Source organism: Gopherus evgoodei, chromosome 3 (assembly GCF_007399415.2).
Source record: "Gopherus evgoodei ecotype Sinaloan lineage chromosome 3, rGopEvg1_v1.p, whole genome shotgun sequence".
NCBI classification, from domain to species: domain Eukaryota; kingdom Metazoa; phylum Chordata; order Testudines; family Testudinidae; genus Gopherus; species Gopherus evgoodei.
This window is the reverse complement of record NC_044324.1, coordinates 211,272-235,128: the sequence shown is the minus strand read 5'-3', so window position 1 is coordinate 235,128 and position 23,857 is coordinate 211,272. Positions and strand designations below refer to the sequence as shown.

The 23,857-nt window shown below is 62.7% G+C and overlaps 1 protein-coding gene across 2 annotated transcripts in view; it reads right to left on the bottom strand.

Annotated features, from left to right (window-relative positions):
• Window positions 1-2,487: 2,487 nt before the first annotated feature.
• ITGA5 (integrin subunit alpha 5) overlaps window positions 2,488-23,857 on the bottom strand; it is a 49,932-nt gene continuing 28,562 nt past the window's right edge. For both annotated transcript variants that reach the window (XM_030554385.1, XM_030554386.1), the window contains exons 13-30: window positions 22,872-23,063; window positions 21,555-21,600; window positions 20,813-20,920; window positions 18,161-18,216; window positions 17,579-17,733; window positions 17,152-17,289; window positions 16,046-16,113; window positions 14,252-14,402; window positions 13,766-13,858; window positions 12,962-13,038; window positions 12,475-12,555; window positions 12,021-12,126; window positions 11,419-11,571; window positions 8,909-9,010; window positions 8,219-8,332; window positions 4,547-4,648; window positions 4,064-4,186; window positions 2,488-3,434 (exon numbers count right to left, since the gene is read on the bottom strand). In XM_030554385.1, coding sequence (XP_030410245.1) covers window positions 3,351-3,434; window positions 4,064-4,186; window positions 4,547-4,648; window positions 8,219-8,332; window positions 8,909-9,010; window positions 11,419-11,571; window positions 12,021-12,126; window positions 12,475-12,555; window positions 12,962-13,038; window positions 13,766-13,858; window positions 14,252-14,402; window positions 16,046-16,113; window positions 17,152-17,289; window positions 17,579-17,733; window positions 18,161-18,216; window positions 20,813-20,920; window positions 21,555-21,600; window positions 22,872-23,063 — 1,949 coding nt within the window. In that variant the 3' untranslated portion in view covers window positions 2,488-3,350. The remainder of the gene's footprint in view (window positions 3,435-4,063; window positions 4,187-4,546; window positions 4,649-8,218; window positions 8,333-8,908; window positions 9,011-11,418; window positions 11,572-12,020; window positions 12,127-12,474; window positions 12,556-12,961; window positions 13,039-13,765; window positions 13,859-14,251; window positions 14,403-16,045; window positions 16,114-17,151; window positions 17,290-17,578; window positions 17,734-18,160; window positions 18,217-20,812; window positions 20,921-21,554; window positions 21,601-22,871; window positions 23,064-23,857) is intronic.

The following is a 23,857-nucleotide window of genomic DNA, read 5'->3' as shown; positions in this document are numbered from 1 at the left end:
TGTCCAGTTCTGGGTGCTGTACTTCAGAAAAGATGCAAACAGGGGAGTCCAGAGCAGAGAAACAAGAAGGATCGAAGGTTTAGAAAGGAAAGCTCTAGATTCCCTTGGTCCTGCTGCAGCTGGACGCTGCTCTAGCTGGCAGCTCAAGGCCTTTCCAGCCCTACATTTGTAGATCTAAGCTTTAGCCCAGTGCTATAGGAGACCCCCTCGGCCTGATGAGACGGGATTTGAACAGGGACATCCCACTGCCCAAATGATTGCCCTGAGTGACTGGGCTGTAGAGTGGGGAGGAGAATGAGAGCACCCTGAACACCCCATAGCCTAGGGGCTAGGACCCTCACCTGGGTGATGGGGAGAAGGAATGGGATTGGGGTCCCTGTCAGAGCAGGGAATTGAACCAGGGTCTCCCACACCCAGGGTGAATGTGCGAAGTCCTGGGGCTGAGAGTTTAAAGCTGGAGTGATGCAGGTGCTGCTGCTGTTCCTGCAAGACCCGGCTTGGGGCTGGACTTCAGGAGAGGGGTGCTGGGCAGTGGCCAACAGAGACAGGCACCCCCTGCAGCCTGATCTGGGCACCTGAGAGGACCCCCCTGCCCTCGCTGGTCTCTGCTATTGGCTGGCTTAGCTGACTAGCAGGCTGGCATTTGGGGAGCTCGTTCTTAGGCTCCTCTCTCCCCACGTGGATTGTACAGGGAGCCAGGGCTGCTGAGTGCCTGGTGCACACGGTGTCACAAGTCCCACACTCTCCAGCAGGGGCAGTAGCACATGCAGCCACACACATAAGTCCCATCCTGTTCAGCAGGGTGCAGTGGCACACAGCAGTCCCATGTGCTCCAGCAGGGGGCACTGGTGCATATGCACACACAGGTTCCCATCCTGACCAGCAGGGGGCGGTAGCGAGTGTGCGCGCACATACACACACGCACCCACTAATCGTGATCGAGGGTGACCAAGGCGCAGCCATCAATGACCAGGCGAGGAAGGGTCTTTAGAACACATTTAATAATAAAATAACAAGAGAGAGTGAGCGTCTCCCTGAGGCAGGAAGCTGGATCCCCTCCAACCAATTAGTGACAACAGCTCCCCCACCCCCTGCTCACTTTCCCTCGAGCAGAGGGGGGAACGACCTATTTTTTTCCCCCATTCACCAAAAATTTCCAACCCTCCCCGCCTACTTCTCTCAAACCAACTGCAAATCAAACTGAACAAAGGGGGGAAAGTGTCCACCACAGGGAGGGCCCCAGTCCCAAGGACCGTCCCCCTAGTACACAGCACCAAGGGGCACCAGGGCTATGGCCTCCTGAGCTGGGATCTGCCTCCATGGTGGGTGTGTGGGTGTGTGTGTGTGTGTGTGTGTGTGTGTGTGTGAGAGAGAGAGAGAGAGAGAGAGATGGGGGGCTGTTTGGAACAGCCAATATAAAGTGGAAGGATAAATTCCAAGAAGGGGACACACACACCCACACACACCCAGCTGGGCAGGGGCTGCTGGCTGTAGTGCAATTTCGACTCTCGGCTGCTGCACCTGCCCTGGGAGTGGCTGCGGAGCCCTGATCCCAATGGGCCACGCTCCAGTGAGAATCCAGCAGCTGCCAGAGCCCCACCCCCAGCACCAGGACCCCACCCTCGATCCCCTGCCCATGGCCTGCGAGACAGAAGAATGAAGACTTGGTCCCCAGCTCTCGAGCCCTGGGGCACCAACGGCCAGGCCTGGACCCCCGAGCGGCCGCGGGAGCACGAGTCACAGCTCAAGCTTCAGTCTCACCTGAGCCCCCCCAGCCCCGGGAGAGGTAGGGTCAGGACCCAGGGCTCTGGCTCAGCCCAGCAGAGCGAGGGGTACCCAGCCCTGAGAAAAGTGCGCTGCCCGGGATCCCAGTGACAGGATGGGGGCTCCGGGCGAGGGTTCGGCTGCATGGTAGCTCACGTCCCGGCCCTTCCAGCAGCCTGACTGTCCTGTTTGCTGGCACCTGGCATCTGGGATGGTCCGCCAGGGCAACAGCTGCCCTCTCCACAGTGCCCCCTCCCCCGAGAACAGCTAGAGCCGTCTGGGCGCGAGATCAGGTTCCCAGCTAGGCAGCAGCACATGGGGCAGCCAGCCCAGGGGGCAATGGGGCAGAGCCCATGGAGTAGGCTGCTCTGGCACCCCCTCTCTATGATGGAGTCTGCCCAGCCTGCGGACAGCTGCACAGGAACGCCAGGCAAAACCAGCACTCTCCGTGGGGGTCCTGCCAGGCTACGCCCAATGCAGCCTGGCCATCCCTGAGGGCCAGCATTGGAGGGCAGCGCAGGGCCAGCTCGGGGCTACCCCCGGATTTCAGACAGGAGACATAACATAATAACTTAGAGACGCTGCGAGCGGGGCTGGAGGGGAGGGGGCATGGGACGGGAGAGGGGGCTGGCCCTACAGCATGGGGTCAGTGCAAAGCAGGGAGCACCTGGACCAGACCTCCAACCACACGAGAAAATTCCTGATCATAATTAAGAAGATTAATACTGACGTCGAAGGGTTTATTGCACTTGGAGAGACTTTAAATTAGAGCCCAGAATCCTGGCCGCAGCCCCGGGGCCACCCTGCCCCACTGCTGGGCTGTGAGCTCAGGGCTGGTGCAGGCGCAGCTGGCGGGCCATGGCTTTGGCTTCCTATGCTGCAATCTTTGGCATCGCTGAGTGTGACCCCGAGAACCCCTGGCTGGAAGTGTCCATCATGTCCTCGGGGGAGCTGCCTCAGACAGGAAGTGGGCTGGGGAAGGCAGGAAGTCCCACCCAGCTCCATGGCAGTGGCTGCATGGGGCGATTGTGCTTATCCGGCCTAGCTCCGGCATGTCTGAGTGGACGGGCAGCTTGTAAACTGTCCAGTTCAGACTCCATGATCCTGTGCCAGCCCCGGCCGGCCGGACAGAGGGACGGCACGTCACGCTGTGCCGCGGGAGGAGTCCACGGCTCCGCAGAGCCCAGCAGGGCCTCCCAGCAGCCTTCAAGTATTGCCCGTGGCTGGAGAGCGCAGCCCTCAGCATCTCACCCGCTGGGGCGCCCGCCGAGGGCAGTGGGCGGCTGGCGGGGTCTGGTGCCGAGGGGAGGCAGAGATGCCACCTCTGTGGGCACAGAGCAGGCAGGGCGTTCTCCAGTTGCTGCTGAAGTCCTGGGGGCTCAGCTCATGGCCCCCCACGGTGGGGGCTTCCTTGGGTCCGTCTCTGCCCCGCTGGCGAGCTTGCTGGGAGCGGCCCGTCCTTGCTGTGCCAGGCCGCGCCGCCCCTCCCCGATGCCGCTCCGAGGCGGTCACGCCGGCAAAAGCAAACAAGACAGACAGACAGACAGAGCCCAGACGCGCAGAGCAGCTGGGCGGCCCTGGCCCCACTATGCCTCTGAGGCCGCCTGTGGCTTGAGCTGAGCCTTCTCCATGGCCGTGCCGTAGGGCAGGGAGCGTTTGAAGAACCCCAGCTGCAGAGACAAGAGGCAGAGACGCAGGGCAGTGAGCGCACAAGGCAGCACTGGCACCAGCCGCACTCCCCAACGGCCCTGAGAGCTCCTGCCCCGTCTACCAGGCCCCCTGCTCCAGCCACTCGACCCCACTTCCCCCACAGAGCTGGGCTTAGAACCCAGGAGTCCTGACTCCCAGCCGCCCTGACTGTAACCACTGATCCCCAAGCTACAGAGCTGAACTCCACTCCTGGGTGGAGTTATTTCTGGGAGACCCTCGCCTGCCCTGTCCCTGCTGGCACTGCCCCTCTATCCCAGCCCGCAGAGAGCTCCCTCCTCGCAGAGGGCAGGCCCCACACCGGAGGCTGGTGGCTGTTCACAGGTGCTGAGACCCCAGCCCGCTGGCTCAGGACCTGCATGGTGCTAGTGCCTGCTCCCTGCCTGGGGAGGGACAGATGCCCATGGGCAGTGAGAGGTGCCTGCTCCCCAGCTGCATGCTCGGGGAAGCTGGCACTGATGGCCCATGTTGCAGTGAGATTGATGAGCTGAGGGATGCCTGCCAGCCCGGTGCAGCATGCCCACAGGGCACAGCCAGGCCTGTGCTCCGACCCCAGCCCAGGCGCTCTCTAGCTCCGGCCCCGTGCACTCACCTTGTACAGCACGTAGATGAGCAGTGCCAGCAGCAGCAGCCCCAGCAGGATGGCCAGGATGATGATCCACAGCGGGACCCCGTGGCTGCTCTCCGGTTTCACCCACTGAATCGCTGTGGACACCTGCCAACGCCGTGAGACAGGGAGGGTGAGACAGCAGCCGGGGGCTGGGCTCCCCCCACACCCTCCTGCTTCCCCCTGCCTGCAGCAGCTTGCTCTCCTGACCCCCAAGTGGGCCCAGAGTTTGTTCCCACGCCCTGGGCTACAGAGCTGAGCGGTCAGGCCCAGACAGCGGACTGGCCTGGAGCAGCAGGGTAAGGAGCTCTCCCACACACACACTCAGCTGGTCACTGGGCCTGCGGGGGGTCCTGCTGCAGGCTCCTCTCACCTGGGACTGGGCTGAGCTTTGACTCTGCCCCAGGCGCCCCCCGTGTGCTCCCCTCAGCCCCACCTGCTCTGCATGACCCACGGGCAGCCACTGACCTTTAAGGCCTCACTGGGGTAATCCTTGGGCTGGATCTTGTAGGGCATCCTGTGGACCTGGTACACGGCCTCGCACTGCAGGGCCTGGGGCTGGTTCTCTTTCTGCAGGGAAACCCAGAAGGGCAGGTTGGCAACATACAGCAACAGAATCTGGAGAGTAGCAGGTGCCCCGATGTGGCTGGGCGAGAGCCGTGGGGAGAGAACGGGTGCCCCGGTGAGCCAGGCGAGGGCCACAGGGAGAGGGCAGGCGCCCCGGTGCGGCTGGACGAGGGCCGCGGGCAGAGGACGGGTGCCCCGGCGTGGCAGGGCAAGGGCCGCGGGGAGAATAGCGGGCACCCCAGCGAGCTGGGTGAGGGCCACGGGGAGAGGGCGGGCACCCTGACGGGCTGGGCGAGGGCCGTGGGGAGGGTAGTGGGCGCCCCGGTGAGCCAGATGAGGGCCACAGGGAGAAGGCGGGCGCCCCAGTGCGGCTTGGCGAGGGCCACGGGCAGAGGACGGACACCCCGGTGCAGCTGAGGGCCGCGGGCAGAGGGCGGGTGCCCCGGCACGGCTGAGTGAGGGCTGCGGGAAGAGGGCAGGCATCCTGGAGAGCCGGGCGAGGGCCATGGGGAGAGTAGCGGGCACCTCGGCGTGGCTGGGCGAGAGCTGCGGGGAGAGTAGCAGGCGCCCTGGCGCGGCTGGGTGAGGGCTGAGGGCAGGCGTCCTGGCACGGTTGGGCAAGGGCCGCGGGCAGAGGTCGGACGTTTTGGCGCAGCTGGGCAAGGGCTGGCTCAGGACAGTGCTGGGCACTGCCAGCAATCAGCCCCTGGAGCTCACGCATGGCCCAGATGTTGGGGCAATTTGCTTCTGTCGGCCTCAGATCCAGTAAGCCCTGTGGGAGCTGGTAACAGCTAACAGCCCTGGGGGGGCTTTGTGAGATGCAGCTACCTCTAGGGTGGGGAGATGACCCACCCCACAGGGCAGGGCATGGCATGGAGAAGAATCCTGCATTTAGCTGGTACCACAAGGCATTTGGAGCAGCCCTAGTGGCCAGGCCAGCAGGGGCCCCACCTGAATGGCCAGGCCCCCGGTTTCACACCTTTCCCCCCATTACCCTACTGCCATCAGTCCCGCACCACCTGGCACCCAGCCTGCCCCTGCAGCACAGCCATGCCCACCCTGGGGGCAAGCACACTGCAGCCTAGACCCCCCCCCTGCTGCACTGGGGTCAGCACTGAGTAAGGGGAGAGCAGCCCCCAGGGCTTCCTGCACATCCTGGGTGCTCTCTGCTGGGCTCCCATCTCAGCACTGACCAGGACTGACCCTGCTTGGCTGGAAAGGCCCAACGGGCACCAAGGGCAGCAGACAACAGCTCCAGCTCAGCTCTGAGCCCCCAGCCGTGGGGCTGCCACAACGGCAGGGCTGGGGCCGCACCGGAGAGAGCTGTGACGAGTGACTCCAGATGCAGGCACAGCCAAGGGGTCCCGGCTCCAGTTAGGAGAAGGGAGAGGACGAGCTGGCCAGGCTGCAGTCAGGGGCCTCTGGGCTCTGGCCTGGGCAAACAGATGTGAATTTATGGCTGCAGCAGGCAATGGAGCTGGGAGAGCGCAGGGGTTGGGATGGCCACCAGGGGGTGATATGGCCTCACATCTGGACACAGGCTGGCAGAAAGAAGCCCAGCTGGCGCTTGCTGGGGGCTGGGCAGGCCAGTGCATTGCTGGGCTGGGCAGGCAGGTGCATTGCTGGGGGTCCGGGCAGGCAGGTGCATTGCTAGGGGGCTGGGTGGGGGCTGGGCAGGTAGGTGCATTGCTAGGGGGCTGGGTGGGGGCTGGGCAGGTAGGTGCATTGCTGGGGGGCTGGGTGGGGGCTGGGCAGGTAGGTGCATTGCTGGGCTGGGCAGGCAGGTGCATTGCTGGGGGGCTGGGTGAGGGCTGGGCAGGTAGGTGCATTGCTGGGCTGGGCAGGCAGGTGCATTGCTGGAGGGCTGGGTGGGGTCTGGGCAGGCAGGTGCATTGCTGGGGGGCTGGGGGTGGCTGGGCAGGCAGGTGCATTGCTGGGGGGCTGGGCAGGCAAGTGCATTGCTGGGGGGATGGGCGGGGGCTGGGCTGGCCAGTGCATTGCTGGGCTGGGCAGGCAGGTGCATTGCTGGTGGGCCGGCAGGCAGGTGCATTGCTGGGAGGCTGGGGGGGCTGGGCAGGCAGGTGCATTGCTGGGGGGCTGGGGGTGGCTGGGCAGGCAGGTGCATTGCTGGGAGGCTGGGGGTGGCTGGGCAGGCTGGTGTATTGCTGGGGGGCTGGGCAGGCAGGTGCATTGCTGGGTGGCTGGGCAGGCTGGTGTATTGCTGGGGGGCTGGGGAGGCAGGTGCATTGCTGGGAGGCTGGGCAGGCAGGTGCATTGCTGGGGGGCTGGGCGGGGGCTGGGCAGGCAGGTGTATTTCTGGGGGTGGCTGGGCAGGCTGGTGTATTGCTGGGGGGGCTGGGTGGGGGCTGGGCAGGCAGGTGCATTGCTGGGGGGCTGAGCGGGGGCTGGGCAGGCAGGTACATTGCTGGGGGGCTGGGGGGGGCTGGGCAGGCTGGTGTATTGCTGGGGGGCTGGGCAGGCAGGTGCATTACTGGGAGGCTGGGGGTGGCTGGGCAGGCTGGTGTATTGCTGGGGGTCTGGGCAGGTAGGTGCATTGCTGGGGGGCTGGGCAGGCAGGTGCATTGCTGGGGGGCCGGCAGGCAGGTGCATTGCTGGGAGGCTGGGGGGGCTGGGCAGGCAGGTGCATTGCTGGGGGGCTGGGGGTGGCTGGGCAGGCTGGTGTATTGCTGGGGGGCTGGGCAGGCAGGTGCATTGCTGGGGGGCTGGGGGGGCTGGGCAGGCAGGTGCATTGCTGGGGGGCTGGGGGTGGCTGGGCAGGCTGGTGTATTGCTGGGGGGCTGGGTGAGGGCTGGGCAGGCAGGTGCATTGCTGGGGGGCTGGGGGGGCTGGGCAGGGAGGTGCATTGCTGGGGGGCTGGACAGGCAGGTGCATTGCTGGGGGGCTGGGGGGGCTAGGCAGGCTGGTGTATTGCTGGGGGGCTGGGCAGGCAGGTGCATTGCTGGGGGGCTGGGGGGGCTGGGCAGGCTGGTGCCGTGTGCCACCCACACATTGCTGCAATCCTTGGAAGTAGCTGATGCCACCCAGGGTGATTCTCGCGAGTTGGTCTGGAAGAATGGAGGGGGCGAGACCCCATTTACCCTGCCCAGGTAGGAGGGTCTGAGCAAAGAGCCTGGTGGGGAGGGAGCAACAGGTGCTCTGGGATGCTGCAGAGACTCGGGGAGCTTATCCGGGTCACGGCTCTCCTGGGGGCTTGAGGAGAATCCTAGAGAGACCCCAGGGCAGGGCAGGGCCGAGCCAGTGGGAGCTGCAACGTGGGGCCTCCGTGCAGACAGACAGACGGCAGAGCCCACCTGCCCAGAGCAGGGAAAGGGAGCCCCACCCCAGCCTGCCAAACGCTGGCGAACGGGGGAGCCACACCGACACCCAGGGCCGGAGGGGACTGATGGGCTAAAGAAGGGCTGGCTGCAGCGATGCAGGAGACCCCTGCTGACAGGAAAGGTGAGGCCCCAGGCCAGGCCTGCATGGGGAGCATGTGTGGGGCCTCCCAGACACGGCTGCCCTAGGGGCAGGGAACTGGGGGATGGAGGTGGGAGGGGGCAGAGCAACACTCACCTGCTGGAAAGTTTTGGCCCATATCCGGAAGTAAAGCCAAAGGCTGACCCGCTGCTGCCTCTGCAGCGTCCCCACTTGACAGGTCAGCTGGAAGCACTCAGCCTCGGGGCACTTCTGTGGGGAGAGGCCATTGGACAGAGGGTCAGTGACACAGCAGGGGTTGGGGCCCAGCAGAATAGAAGTGACCATCTCTAACATTAGATCTTGGGCCACTGGCAAGCAGCCCCAGGAATGGGGGCTCGGCAGAGACAGCCCAGGCTGAGAGCCCAATGACTGGGGTTAGCCTCGGCATTCTGAAAGGCAGAGTGACCATCGCTGGCGCCAGGCTCTGCATGGAAAAGGAGGCTGGTAGCAATGGCAGAACCAGAATGCAGTCACTTCTGGGGCAGGGCAGCACACAGCAGTGCTGCGTGGGAATGGGAGGAGTATCTGAAACCAGGTGCAATGGCAGGGGACTAGGTGCACCAAACGCTCCTGAATTAGAACAGGGCAAGGACACGGGTAACACTCTGCCCATGCGTGCCAGGCCTGTAGGCCCTGGGGAGTGGGTGGCTACTGATGACTCTCCACTCCCAGGGCCGGGCAGAGACTGACTCTTGTGCACTGTGGCCCCAGCAGTCACAGGGCACCCTTGTCGCAGCTGCACGCGGAGATCAACGACCCCTGGCCTGGGGTCAGAGAAGCACTGACCAGGGTGTGGGGGCTCCCGGAGGCCCCACTGCTCCGCGCCGCATCCCGTCTCTGCAGGTAATGCTGCTCCAGGCTGGGAGAGGTGGTGGGACTCTTCTCCAGCTGCAAACACATTCCAAGGAGAGAGAGTCACCTTCGCGTGGCCCCCCACATGTCCTGTGCAAGGGAGGAGCGGGGGGGGATGCCCGACCTGCAGGGCCCGCGCTAGATCCCACCCCCACTGGTAAAGGCAAGCACTTCTAACCTGCCCCTCAGCTGCCAACCCCTCTGACTGCAATCCAGCTTTGACCCTTGCAAGAGAGATGCCAGCCCTTGCCCAGGCTGCACGCACTGACTGACGGCCTTGTAGCTGGAGACCAGACCAGGTCACCTGCACGTTAGTTTTGCTGAAAATAGTTATTAGTCTTATAAGAATGTTTTTAGTGTCTAGACTCTATGAAATGCTTGTATGTGGCTGCATGTATTACTTCTGGGGGAATTCTGCGCCACTGCACATGCGCAGAATTCATGTGCCACGCAGATTTTTGTTCTCAGCTGAAAATACATTCTGCTGAGAAGTGCTGCAGTTACACCTTTTTCCCACCAGGGGCCGCTGCGGCACCAGAACAGAGCAGCCACTCCGGGGCGGGAGCAACCCCAGCTACAGATAGGGAAGAGAAGAGGCTGCATTCCACTAGCGCCCTGCCTATGGGGCCAGGTCAGGAGGCATGGGCTATGGGGAGATGGCCAGTGTGTGGCACACGCGGCTGCTGGGTGGGGCCCACAGACTGGGATTCAGAAGGGCTAGTGGAGGGGAAGACTGGAGCAGGGGCTGAATGGGAGTAGGGGTGACTGAGTGAGGGCGCAGGGACATGTGTGGACAAAGGGTGCAAGGACACATGGGGGGAAGGGGTCAGCCAGTGTCTGCATGGGGAAGGCTCCCTAACAATCCCCCTTCCCCCTAGAAAAAAACCCCTATCCCATAATTTTCCTACCCACACCTAACAACCCTCCAAGTTCACATCCAGGCTCCTTCGCAGCAATTCCCTCTCCCTCAGCTCCTCTGTGACTCCCCCCAGCCTTTGCACTGCTTCTTAGGAGGGCAGGAAATACAGTTCTGTATTGTAGCTGAAATGAATTATAACTCAGAGTTCTGTATTAATATGCCTAGTAAGGCATCTGTTTGTCAAAAAATATTCAGGAAATGTTTTGTTGTTGTCTGTATTGTTAGACAGACTTGCTGACAGGTGTTTTGGAATAAATTACCAACATAGTGGAACTAATCTGATTATACTATGTTATTTTGACAAATAAATTTTGCAGAAATTTTAGAATATTCTGCGCAGAATTTTAATTTTTTTGGCGCTGAATTCCCCCAGGAGTCATGTATTCATCTCACTGATAATGTCTGGGTCCCACGGTATAAGGTAAGATTTCAGTGGCTGCTCTGTAATGTAAAAGTGTTTGCTTTTAAACTGTCAACCACTGCGGTAAGTCAGAGGACAAAAGACTTTGCTGATCATTCCCCTTCACCCAGGAAGAGAAGACATGCACATGGACTCATCCCATCCTCTTGAACTCTGGGGGAAGGGTATCGACATTCCTGACAAGAAGAAAAGGCATCTTTTTGGCCATTTGAACTCTGAAGAGCCAGAGACTTTAAACTGAGGCCAGAGATCCCGAGGGGATTCAAAGACGCTTGGAAAAGACACTACAATTCTATCACTCTTAGGACTGAGATGGTAACTCGTGGGGTGTGTACATTTGCTTGCTTTAACCTGTAAATATCTCTTATTGCTTTTTCCTAGTTAATCAATCTTTAGAGAGTTAAGTAAAGAACTGGCTACAGCTGTTGTCTTTGGAGTAGGAGCCAGAGCACCAGTTGATCTAGGGTAAGTGACTGGTCTCTTGGGGCTGGACCCAACCTGAATGTGGTGGGATTTTTGGGGTGTGTGATCATTAAGTCCAGTGGCAAGACAGACTGGAGAGTCTCAGGGGACCGTTTGTGACTCCATGGTACAGTACAGCAATCTAGGAGTTCACAGTTGTTACTGGCTTGGTGAAATTGAATTACAGAACATATCACCCGCTTGGGGCGTCTGCCCTGCTTCTGACAGTCTGCCCTGACTCAGCACTCACAGTCATGAGCCGCTCCAGGCAACGTGACAACGGCAACAGGAGCCAGGAAGCGGCATGGGGTGGCATCCCCCTCACAGAAACACACAACACAATTCAACTCCATCGGTCATTGCTAGAGCAGGGGCTGCGGGGCCGGACTGGGGCATTAGCAGGTTTCCCAGCAGTTCTCACCTCCTCTGTGCTTGCCCCTCCCAACTCACTAATTTTTGTGATTCCCGACACAAACTCCACCCCCACCCAACCACCAGCCCCTGGAAGCCCGGACTCAGCCCGTGGCCATGGGACCCTGTGCAGACAGGGTGGTTAGGGGACTGCCCTGTAGTGGAGAGCCCCAGCCCATCGCAGCACCCAGAGGCTCGCCCTGGCCGGGGCCAGCCCTGTGTCCCAGTCACCTGCAGCTTCAGTGGGTTGACGGGCTGGCTGGAGGTGCAGTTGGCCGGCACTGAGTAGCGAGTCACGTACATCACCGGTTTCCCTTGGAAGCTCATAGGGCAGCTCAGCTCCAGGACCCCGTGGCTGATGGTGCTGGGACCCTCATTCACCAGCTGCAGGGGAGGAGGGAGAGGGAGAGTCTGTGCCAGTCTGCAATGTCTCATGGGGTGACGGGCTCACCAGGAATGGGGCAGCCCATCTGGCTGTGCAGTGGCCTCGGTGCCCGTGACCCCACAAGTGAGAGGAGAGGAGAAAGCAGGGAGTGGGGCATTCCAGCTGGCCTGGATGGAGTGCCCCGGTGGAGTGCGCCACCCCCCCTCCCCCCCAAAAAAATCCCCTCTCAGTATGGGCCCCCAGGGCAAGCCACAGGCAGCCCCCTCTGCTCCCATACTGGCCCCAAAGAACCCCCCTCCCCAACCTGTCCTGGCCCCACGACCCCCCAATATCCCCCAGCAGAGGGGCTGGAAGATTGGACTGCTCCTACCCAGCCTGCAGGGGGGATAGCGCTGCTCCCTGCCCCGATGCTGCCAGCCAGGGGAGCTGCGCTGCGTATGACACCCACCTCATACACATGCTGCACCTCAGGGCCCACATCCTGCTCCTTCTCCGGACTCCTGGCAGGCTTCCAGCCCGAGACGGGGAAGGACACGGCCTCAGGCTTGGAGACCCTGCAGGCAGGTGCAGACAGTCACTGGCTGCTGGCCCTGGGGATCAGTCCCCACAGCTCAGACAGCCTCTGCAGCGAGGGGCCACTGGTGAGCTGCGCTGAGAGCCGCTGAGCTCGCCTCTTGCAGGGGCCACAGAACAGCCACAGCTGGGCCATGGCTTCCCTGCCGGCCTGGGCAGGATGTGAATTAGTGACTGGGGGAGGGGGGTGTTTGCTGGAGGGGAACTGGAGGGGCTACAGAGGAGCAGCTAGCAGGACCTGGACTGAGTGCTGGGCCCCCCACCCAAGGCCAGGTCCCCTTGGCTTCGGGCTGTGGCACTGCAGGGAGGCTGGGGCTCGGCACACTCACCCGTGGGAGGAGACCCTGGCGGAGGCCTCGACGCGGAGCGGGAACGCCACCACTTCACTGTGGGAGTTGTTCTCGTTCTTGCTGTGGAGAGAGCACAGCGCGTCATGGAGCAGCCTGCTCCCCTGCCCGGCTCCCTGCTCCACTCCGTGGGGAGAGCCCTGGCACCAGTCAGAGCCCCACCACCTCCAGGCCCAGCCGGTCAGAGCCCCACCACCTCCAGGCCCGGCCGGTCAGAGCCCCACCACCTCCAGGCCTGGCCGGTCAGAGCCCCACCACCTCTGGACTTGCCACATCAGTTAAGAATGTAAAAACATTAAGCACTGAATGCATCTGGGCTCCTGCGTGGGGGTGGCCCAGCCTGGGATCCTCCCTGAAGGAACAATGAGGCTATGGGAGGGGGGAGCCCTGACCCCACCCCATAGCTGGGGAGGGCAGGTCCCAGAGCGTGTGTGTGGGGGACGGAGGGGATGAGGATTCCTGGCATTACCTCCGGATCTGGAACTCAAACTGGATGGTCTTCTTGTCACGAAGGTGGGGGACGGTGAAGCGCAGGCCCCCCCAGAGCTGGAGGACAGAGGAGGGTTAATGGCTCTATTCTCCCAGCTCCCTTGAAGGACCTAGCTGCCCCAATGTGTCCCCTCCCCCATGACAGCCAAGTTCCCTGCCCTCCCCTCTGCCCCAATGTGTCCCCCGCTCCGTGACAGCTCAGCTCCCTGCCCTCCCCTCTGCCCCAGTGTGCCCCATGACAGCCCAGCTCTCTGCCCACTCCTGACATGCCCATGGCCCCTGGGCACATGGGTGCTAGACCTTCAGCAACTCCAACACATGCAGCCAGCTACCACAAAACCTGGGGGAAATTACACCCCTGCTGGCCTTGGCTAGGACGACTGTGATGAGTCGCCCTGCTGGGCTAGTTGGCATTTCCCAGCAGCAGATTTACTGTGGACAAAGGGAAATTTCCCACGGTCATTCCCTGCCTGCCCCAGCCCCCTGCTGCCCTGGCACCGCACCCCCATTCCCCAGCTGCCCCAGTCACCCACTCCAACACCCACCTGCCCTAGCACCCAACCACACCCACACCTGGGGGCTTCCCCAGGCCTGGCACCCCAACACCCAACCCTCCCCAATGTCCACTGGAAATGGCCAGACGCCTCAGTGCCCTGGCACCCAGCAGTCCTGCCTGGCCTCTCAGCAGAGCAGGTCTCGGATAGGTGGCCACTGCCGGGGGCAGAGGGCACTGCCCAGTGAGGGCCGCAGTGGCCGGTGCTCCAGGTGTGGGACAGCTACTCACACTGGTGCCCGACTTCATGGGGTTGCCGAGGTCACAGATCACCATGCGGGTCCGGTTCACCGAGTTGTAGGCGCAGCTCAGATTGGTGAAGTTCTGCCGGGGAGGGGAAGGAAGCTGGGATCAGAGCAGGGCTGCAGGGGGAGGGGGTCTGCATGGGAGGGGGACTGGAGGGGACAGGAGACACCTGGCCCCTCTGCCTGTACCACCCTGCTGTGGGGAGCGCTGGCACCCTTGAGCTCCCCTGCAGGAGTCCCGTCCTCAGAGGTCCCCTTACAGCAGGCAGCACACGCCTGGCCACCCTGTTCCGGGGGCTGAGACTGGAACTGAGGGGCTTATGCCAAGGAGCCGCAGCCCGGAGCCAGGGACTTGGGCCCCACGGCACTGCGAGGGAGCATCCAGGAGCAACGTCCCTGGAGCCTGCATCACTCCCAGAGCAGAGGGCCTGCTCGCGGGGTGCTCCGACCCCCAGGCGTCTCTGCCACCTACCCCATGGTTGCGGATCACCCCGGAGTAGTCAGCCTCAGCGGGCAGGATGACGTAGAGCTCGGCTTCGTAGGCGCCACCCTCCCCGCGATTGCGGGCATTGAAGGTCAGGTTCAGGGCGTTCTTGTCCCCCAGGTACACCACGCTGTGCTCCCTGCAAGGCACAACAGGCATGAGAGCCAGCGGGCACATCCCAATCTTGGCGCTGCCCACAGCCGGAGACACAGCCCCTCCCGCCCCGGCATGGCACGGCCAGGACTCGCCTGCACAGCGCCTCCCAGCCAGAGCCCCCATTCACCAGCTAGTGGGGGTGGCCCTGCTGGTCACACAGCTGTGCCAGCGCTGCCTGAGCTCCGCCCAGCTCTGCTTACACACAGCGCCAGGCTAAGGGCTTCCATATGCGGACGCAGCTGCTTTGCGTTAGGCCATGTGTGTGTGGAGGGGGCGGGGAAGTCACGTCGCCCACGCAGCTGGGGTACTGCAACAGCCTCCTCCAGGCCGGGCTCAGAGCTCTGCAATGGAGGGGCTGGCATCAGCGCCTGCCCTCCTCTCACCACATCTGGGCCTTGCCTGGAGGAGGGTGAGCACCACACCAGACCCAGCCGCCTCAGGCCCATGGGGATGGGAAGAACTGGAGCAAGTCCAGAGCAGAGGGGGACACTCCAGGCAGCGTCCCCAGGTTCCCATCCCGCTCTAGACAGAGGCGATCCCCAACCCACCCCACTGACCTGGGGCCTCTGGGGACTGCTCAGCCCCACCCCCAGGGGGAAGCTCTCCTCTCACAACCCATGATCCAGAGAGCAGGGCACCATCGGCTGTTGGGTGCCCTGGGCAGCAGGAGAGGGGAGAGGGAGGGAGATGGAAGGAAAGGAAGCTGATGGGGGGCCGGGGATGGCACCCTACTGTAGGTACCTGAGCCATGCCCCCCAGACACCGCTCCTGCGCTGTCCCAGCCAGATTTGGGCAGGCTTGCCCCAAAGCTGTAAGGGAGCGGGTGCCCTGAGGAACAGTCCCACCTTGTGGTGGGGAAAAGAGACTCCCCAGGGCCTCTGCCACATGCAAGCACCCAGAAAAGATGGAGCTGCAGCTCAGAAACCCAGCTCAGGGGAGCAGCATCACTCATGGCCCCTTCCCTGCCCCCAGCGCTAACGGCCTCTCCCTTACCCTAACTGTGCCCCCTCCCTGCCCCACCCCACTGGCAACTCATGTGCCCCGCTCTCATCCACCTGGGCAGCTGCTGGCCTTGGTCCTCACTCCCAGTCATCCACACCCTCGGCCTGAGGGGGGTTGCTGGGGGCTACCCTATGCCCAGGCTTCCCAGAGCATCCTCAGCGCCGGTCCCAGCATGGACCCTTCACTGGGCCTTGGGCAGGGTGCTGGAGACTAGGGCTGTAACCCAGGAGCCCTAGCTTCCAGCCTGTAGAAGTGATGCGTGGGGGGCCCCATGTGCCCCCCTGATTTCTTCCAGGGTTTGCCAGCCAGGCCACTCCCCTGTGAGGCAGCTTCTGGAGCTGGTAGCTGTGGCCGTGGGGAAAGGGAGCAGCAAACAGCTGGGAGGGGCCACTAGGCTGGGAGGGGGCATGACTCAAGTTGTTAGGTGGGTGGGGGGACTTTTAACTTGTGCCCCGCCATCAGCAGGCACCAGTTGTCCCTGCCAGCCAGCACCACTAGACCCCCAGTGCAGGGCTGCTCCCCCTGGGCAGACTGCTGCTCACAGCTCACTCCACGCTCTGAGCTGGTCACCGCAGAAGCCCCCTCGGCATTGCCCCTGCCCAAGGCGCCTCCCGCCAGCCTTACCCAAAGACATCAAGCTGCAAATCGGGGACGCAGATATTGTCCTCACCACAGTCCAGCTGGATCTGGGCCTGGGGGTCAGAGAAGGGGTGGGGGTCTGCGTGAGCAGCCTTCCAACCTGTGTCCCTTGGTCAGGGGAGATATACACCTATCTCACAGAGCTGGAAGGGACCCCAAAAGATCAGCAAGTCCAGCCCCCTGCCTTCACTAGCAGGGCCAAGTACTGATTTTGCTCCAGATCCCTAAGTGGCCCCCTCAAGGATTGAACTCACAACCCTGGGTTTAGCAGGCTAATGTTCAAATCACTGAGCTATCCCTCCGCTGCTGTCTTTATAGTGACAGCAGCCTCCATGCCCCAGGACTGCCCCTCCCGAGGCAGCACAGGGTGAACCCCAGAGCATGGTGCAGACCACGGAGCTGCTCAGCTTAGCACTCCAAGCCCTGCCCCAGTGCTCTGCCCCTCAGCTCCTGGGGCATGGGGGGGTGGGAGAGGAGATGGGACAGCACAGCCAGCCAGGGCCCCACAGAGAGCTGGGGGACCACAAAGCCAAGACCCCTGGTGCACACACATGGGGAACCTCCTGGGCCCCATCACTTCCACTAGTGCATCAGGCTCCTGATCAGGGGGTGAGGATGGCAGTGCTAGAAGCAGAGTGGTGGGGGTGGGGGGTGTCCATTTCTGCCTACCCTACCCCCAATGCCAGGGCCAGTCAGAGAAAGAACAGGGCGGGAAGCACTTGGGCTCCGGTTTGCGGGCTCCAAAGGGGGGTGCTAAGGAGCCTGCAGCCTGGGGAGAGGCACCTTCTCGTGGTGAGATTGGCTCCAGGGAACCTCCCAGGGGCACAGGAGGCAGAAAAGCCCCAGGGAAACGGCCCTGGGGATGCCGATTTGATCCCTCCCTCTCAGGACCTGGCCCTGCTGACAAAGCCAGGCTGGCAATCCGGCTCTGAGATCCAAGCTGGGGCTCCCCTACCCCTGGCCAGGCCCTGCCACCATGCCAGCCTCCCACAAGGAGCCCTCAGCACCCGCCACAGAAGAGCCGGGGCACTGCGGCACCAGCCCCCCGGGAGGCAACAGCAAGTCTCTGCCCCCCTCACCCCCCTCCACACCTTCCGCTCGATGTAGCTCTTGGTGAGGTAGTTGAGAATGGGCTGCAGCCCATGGGCGTCTGCTGGGGCCTGCGGGTCCAGGCCGAAGCTCAGCGCCACGTGGATGGAGGACAGCTTGTCGCGGAACTCCGACTCATTCTGGGGAGACAAGAGAGTGCTCAGGAGCAGCACAGACTGGTGCTGGCCGGGATCCCCGGGGCACCCCACTGCCATGGCAGCCTGGCCAGCGCAGACCTTCCGTGGCCGTGAGAGCTCGGGACACTGGGCAGGGTGGGCTGGGGAGCCAGAGAGAACCACAGGTCTGCCAGCCTCCCCAACGAACCCCCTGTACCCTCCTCACGGGCGAGGACTGGCTCTGCACCCCTTGGAGATCAGGTGGGTCACCCCAGTGCAGGGCTGCGGCTCTCAGCTGTGCTGCCCCACTTACCCGGAGGTAGATTTTCATCTCCCTGCACTCCTCCAGGGCGCCGTTGTGCACCTGGATGGTCTGCGCCAGGTGGGGCTGGCGGGAGTGCAGGAACAGCGCCCGCTTGACGGCCCCCTTCTGCTTCAGGTGGTCCAGGTGCAGCTCCACAGTGAAACCTGTCGGGGGGAGGAGAGGCCAGGGTGAGTGGAAAGCCCAGGGGCCAGGGCAGCGCTGCAGTCTTGGCTCCAGGCCTCGGCAGCATCCCACTAACTCCCTCCCCGCTTCACGGAGGCACCAGCTGGCCTCAGAAGGGAGCCCTTCACCCACCACTGACATGCAGCCAGCTCTGGGGCAGGGCTCAGCAGCTGTTTAACAGCGCACAGAAACCTTACAAAGTAGGTTAGGAAGTAAAGATGAATCCTGTGTTCTCACCCACGCCCTCACCTTGCTCCACTCACCTATCCCACAATAGGACGGACATGCCCCCACTGGCTCCCCCGTGCCCCGGGACAGTGAGACTCCCCAGACCAGGGGATTCTGGGAAGATCGGGAGCAGCACTGGGCTCCTGGCTGCTCTGACCAGAGCCCGAGCTCGCTACTCACCGATGGAGTCAGGCACGTGCTTCCCTGAGGCGTTGAGGCAGAAGCTCAGGTTTATGCTGCCGAGACGGAAGAGACAGACATGCAATGAGCGGGGGGCAGGCCAACGCCTGGCAGGGCCCTGCCAGACCCAGCGCAGGGGCAGGGCTGACCCACTATGGGGGCAATGGCGCGGGAGCCTGCACGGACCTGGCAACTCACTGTCAGCGTAGGTGGTCAGTGGCAGAGCCAGGAGCAGGACGTAGGAGTCCTGACCCCAAGTCCCATGCTCTGCCCTCCCTTAGTTACCCACCCCTCTGGGAAGGTGGAGGGAGAGAGATGCCCTCCCCATGGTGCAACAGGGAAACTGAGGCACCGAGCAGGGAACTGATCTAGCCAGAGTCACTGGCAGGGCTGGGAATGGGCACGGGGGCTATGGCCACAAGCTGTGCTCCTACCAGGCCTGGGCTGCCCCAAGGATGGCAACAGCTAGACCCAAGGGGGAGAGTCTTGGATTCCTGAACCCAGACCCTGAGATCTTCAGTTACCCCAGAGCCAGTGACAGCTCCAGGGCTGCCGCCTCCCAGTGGGACCCACCTGCTTCCAAATAGCCCTTAGATTCCAGCCCCCCCCCCCCATGGAGTTACTGACCTATCCCTACACCTGCTTCCAGCCCCCTCCATGGAGTTACTGACCTATCCCTACACCCGCTTCCAGCCCCCTCCATGGAGTTACTGACCTATCCCTACACCCGCTTCCAGCCCCCCCACTGGAGTTCCTGACCTATCCCTACACCCGCTTCCAGCCCCCCCACTGGAGTTACTGACCTATCCCTACACCCGCTTCCAGCCCCCTCCATGGAGTTACTGACCTATCCCTACACCCGCTTCCAGTCCCCCCCCCATGGAGTTACTGACCTATCCCTACACCCGCTTCCAGTCCCCCCCCCCATGGAGTTACTGACCTATCTCTATACCCGCTCCCAGCCCCCCCATGGAGTTACTGACCTATCCCTACACCCGCTTCCAGCCCCCCCCATGGAGTTACTGACCTATCCCTACACCCGCTTCCAGTCCCCCCCCCATGGAGTTACTGACCTATCCCGACACCCGCTCCCAGCCCCCCCTTGGAGTTACTGACCTATCTCTATACCCGCTCCCAGCCCCCTCCATGGAGTTACTGACCTATCCCTACACCCGCTTCCAGTCCCCCCCCCATGGAGTTACTGACCTATCCCTACACCCGCTTCCAGTCCCCCACCCATGGAGTTACTGACCTATCCCTACACCCGCTCCCAGCCCCCCACCCATGGAGTTACTGACCTATCCCTACACCCGCTTCCAGTCCCCCACCCATGGAGTTACTGACCTATCCCGACACCCGCTCCCAGTCCCCCACCCCATGGAGTTACTGACCTATCCCTACACCCGCTTCCAGTCCCCCACCCATGGAGTTACTGACCTATCCCGACACCCGCTCCCAGCCCCCCCATGGAGTTACTGACCTATCTCTACACCCACTCCCAGCCCCCCCATGGAGTTACTGACCTATCCCTACACCTGCTTCCAGCAAACCCCCCCCCCCTTGAAGTTACTGAACTATCCCTGTCTCGTACCCTTCCCTCAGTGCAGGTGTGAGCAGCAACCACCAGCAACCCTCGGTTAATAGTTAACACCAAGGCAAGCAATCCCGGAGGTGGGAGCAAGATCATAATCAGAGCTGGGGGATTCTTCAGGTCAAATCCTTCCCAGGGTGCAGGGGTGGGAGGCTGCTACAGCACAGAGGGGGTCTCAGGAGCAGCACCTGACTGGCCCCTTGAGGCATTCCTGCCGCCCTACCCCTTGTAATGCTGATCCCCCCCAACCCTCCCCACCCCCAGTGCCGATCCCCCTCCCCACCTTCTCCCCCCATCCGCCCCTACCTCAGTGCCTGCCGCTGCCTCCCCCTAGCTGCCCCGCCTGCAGCCCCAGTTCCTGGCCGGGACAGCCAGCCTCCCAGCTCCCTCCAGCCGGCTGCAAGAGCCTCACAATCGCTCATTCATGGAAAGGGAGGGCAGGCGGCCATCAGCCCCTGTTGCTGAGCAACGGATAAATAGCTTGCTATAAACAAACCCCCAGCAGGCCCAGGCCCCATAACCCCCCCCCCCCAGCCCTCTGGAGTGAGACCAACAAGCCGCAGGGGGCAACTCACACACGCCACATCCAGCTACATGGGGTTACACCCAGGGGCCTGTCGCGGGGGGGCGTCCCCTCAGAGCTGAGTTCATTGGCAGTGTTTCAGTGAGCCCAGCTCCAGCAGCTGAGTTCATAAAACAGGCTAAAAGCAGACGCTATTCGCCTGCCACCCATTTAGCTCCTCCGACGGGGCTGGGGCCGTCTGCCTTGCCGGATTCTCATGCACGGTACGCACAGGGAACGCTCCCCCCCGCCACCCCAAGCTGCAGTGCGGCCACCGCTGGGGTGGGATGCAGCAGCTATTTAACCACAGACACAGCTGTGCAGGACAAGAAGAGAAGGAGAACCCAACAGCCAGTCACCTCAGCTGGGACTCACAGCCAGGCAAGCTGCGTCAGAAGTCTATGGAAGCGACACTTGTTCGGAGGGAGGCCCTGAGCCCCACCCAGTGCTCTCTGCCCCCCGCCGGCAGGGCAGATCTCGAAGGAGGCGCGTTACCTACCAGGCCACGTGGGTGTCGGTGCCCTCCAGCGTGCAGGATCGCTCTTCAGGGTTGAACATGGCGGGGAAAATGTTGAGGGAGGCACTGGCGTAGACGATGGGGCGACCTCTGTGTGGGGCGGTAGGGGCCAGGAACGACAGGGAAGATGGTCACATGCTACATTCACAGCCTGGAGGGACCGAAGCAGGGTCGGGACTGGGCTGACCCCAAAGGGATGGCGGGAAATGGGGCCAGAGAGCTTGGATGCTGCCTCTTCTGCCTGCAGAGAGGCTGGCTCCCTGGCTGGCTTCAATCAGCCCCATGCTTCTATGGGGCTGGGCCATTCACACCAGAGAGGATCTGGCCCCAGATTGCTCCACTTGGGCCAAGAATTCTCCAGAGCAGCTGCTTCCCCTCCCCACCATGCCCAAAGCAATGCCAGCCAGGAGCCGAGGATGCCCGTAGCTCAGGCTGGCTCCCATGCCATCCCCCAATGTTACTGACACTCTAGCAAACAAGTTCCAAGCTGGCTGGAGAGGACCGCCACTTGGGTAACCTCCAGCCGGGGGCAGGGACAGAAGTTCAGGTGGGCACAGGGCCCCGGTGTGCAGAAACACCATGGTGAGCTGGGGCAGTGGTGCCTTTAGATTCCCACAACCCATGGCTGAGGGCAGGCCTGGCATTGCTGACCCTTGCAATGTGGGCTCCCGGAACCAGCCCCGAAATCCCCAGGAAAGAGCCCACAGAGAGGAACAGCACCTACCGGTACACCACGGCCGTATCCACTCCGAATGCGCCCACAATCAGGTCTGCAGGGCAAATACACACACAGATGAGCTGGACCCCGCGGCAGGACATCCCCCCTAGGAGTCAGAGCCCACAGAGAAGGGGAAGCAGCATACGGGCAGGACTCCATCAGCACTGTGCATCCCCTGTGCCAGGGGAGCGAGCAGGAGCTCACTGCTAGGGGGACAGTAGATGTGCACCAGAGGGGAGCTAACAGGGAGCTCGCTGCCAGGGGGACGGGACAGGGTCTGCACCAGGGTAAGTGAGCAGGGAGCTCACTGCCAGGGGGATTGGGCGAGGTATTCTCCAGGGGAAGCGAGCAGGGAGCTCGCTGCCAGGGGGACGGGACAGGGTCTGCACCAGGGTAAGTGAGCAGGGAGCTCACTGCCAGGGGGATTGGGCGAGGTATTCTCCAGGGGAAGTGAGCAGGGAGCTCGCTGCCAGGAGGACGGGACAGGGTCTGCACCAGGGTAAGTGAGCAGGGAGCTCACTGCCAGGGGGATTGGGCGAGGTATTCTCCAGGGGAAGCGAGCAGGGAGCTCGCTGCCAGGGGGACGGGACAGGGTCTGCACCAGGGTAAGTGAGCAGGGAGCTCACTGCCAGGGGGATTGGGCGAGGTATTCTCCAGGGGAAGCGAGCAGGGAGCTCGCTGCCAGGGGGACGGGACAGGGTCTGCACCAGGGTAAGTGAGCAGGGAGCTCACTGCCAGGGGGATTGGGCGAGGTATTCTCCAGGGGAAGCGAGCAGGGAGCTCGCTGCCAGGGGGATGGGAGGAAGTGGGGCAGGCGAGTGGCAGGTTATCCCAAAGCACTCAGCACCATTCCAACTGGCACTAAGATTTCCCCCAGCACCTCAGACTGGCCCAGGGACCCACCCAGCTGCGCTAGCCCAGCAGATCTCAGTTGGATTCTCTCCCCTAGGGAGAGCCAGGCATCGCATCCCAGCAGGAGGCACTAGAAGCAGCACTCGTCCCAGATGCACACTGAGTGCTAGAACTGGGAGAGGGGAGGGTGCAGGAGGCAAGAATGGGGAGCCCAGAGGCAACCTGGGATGGAGAGACAGACAGGCTGGCAAGGGAATGGAGCCTGCCAGAAACAGCACCTCCTCTTGGAGTCAGGGAGCAGTGCAGCCTCCAAGCAGCCATCTCAGGCACTGGGCACGATCTGTGTTCAGGGCCATGATGCTGGCCACGTCTCCCAGGGACCAGGTGGCTGACACCTCACCTCCCGTGGGCACTTGGAGAGCCAGGCAGTCACAGGGGGCGGTGCCAAATCTCCCCTGGACCAGCCCTCACCTGGGTAGCCATTTCCGTCCAGGTCCTTGGCTCCGCGGAGGGCGAACCCGAAGAAGTCGGGCGAGCGGCTGTGCGGCCAGTGCCCCTGCAGGACCTGGGAGGGTTGGGCGTTCACCCCGCCTGCCTGGCCGTTGTACACGTACACCGTGCCCTGCTGTGCGTCCTCGCCAAAGGGAGCCCCAATGCCAACGTCTAGGGGGAGGCAAACACCAAGGTCAACAGAAGGGCGTGAGGCACCCTGGAAGAGCCAGACCCCGCTCCCATCCGTCACCCCCAGTGCAGGCAGCAGGGAAACAGACCCAGGGGTTCACGGCTGGGAAAGACAACCAGCCACGAGGAGCCAAGCTCATCCGTGGAGCCGTCCCTTTCAATGCTGGGCAGTGAGGGCTGCAGGGACCGACCCTTCCTCTGGTTTCTATCTAACAAGCCTGCCCTCCCTGCCCAGCCCGTGGTGGGCGAGGGCTGCTGGGTCTCCACAGGGCGCTGAGGCTGCCATGGAAGAGAACAAGGCTGAGACCCGGGGGACCCTGAACAGCTGGCTGGGGAGGGACTTCCAGTCACCACAGACCAGATCTAGCTCCCAGCCTGGCCCCCAGGTGAGGGGCGGCTCAGGAGTGCAGCACGGGCAGTGGAACAGCTCAGTGTGTGATAAGTAGCTTTTCAACCCCTAGCCTCCTGGAAGCACAGGGCTGGAAGGGACCTCACTAGGTCGCCTAGGCCAGTGCTCGGCAGAACTAGTTCACCCCTGACAGCTGCTCGTCTAAGGTGGCCCAGGAAGCTCACGTACTCAGAACAACAGCACCTGGAGGCCAGCCCCTGCCACGCCCCGTGGGGCTCAGGCCAGCAGTATCTCCTTTCCAGGCTAGTGGGCATCAGGTACCCAGATTCCTGTACATTCATAGCCTAGCAGAGCAGGCCAGCCACGCCGAGCAGGACCAGCCACTGCCCAGCCAGGTGCCCACTCCCATCCCATCCCTCACATGGGG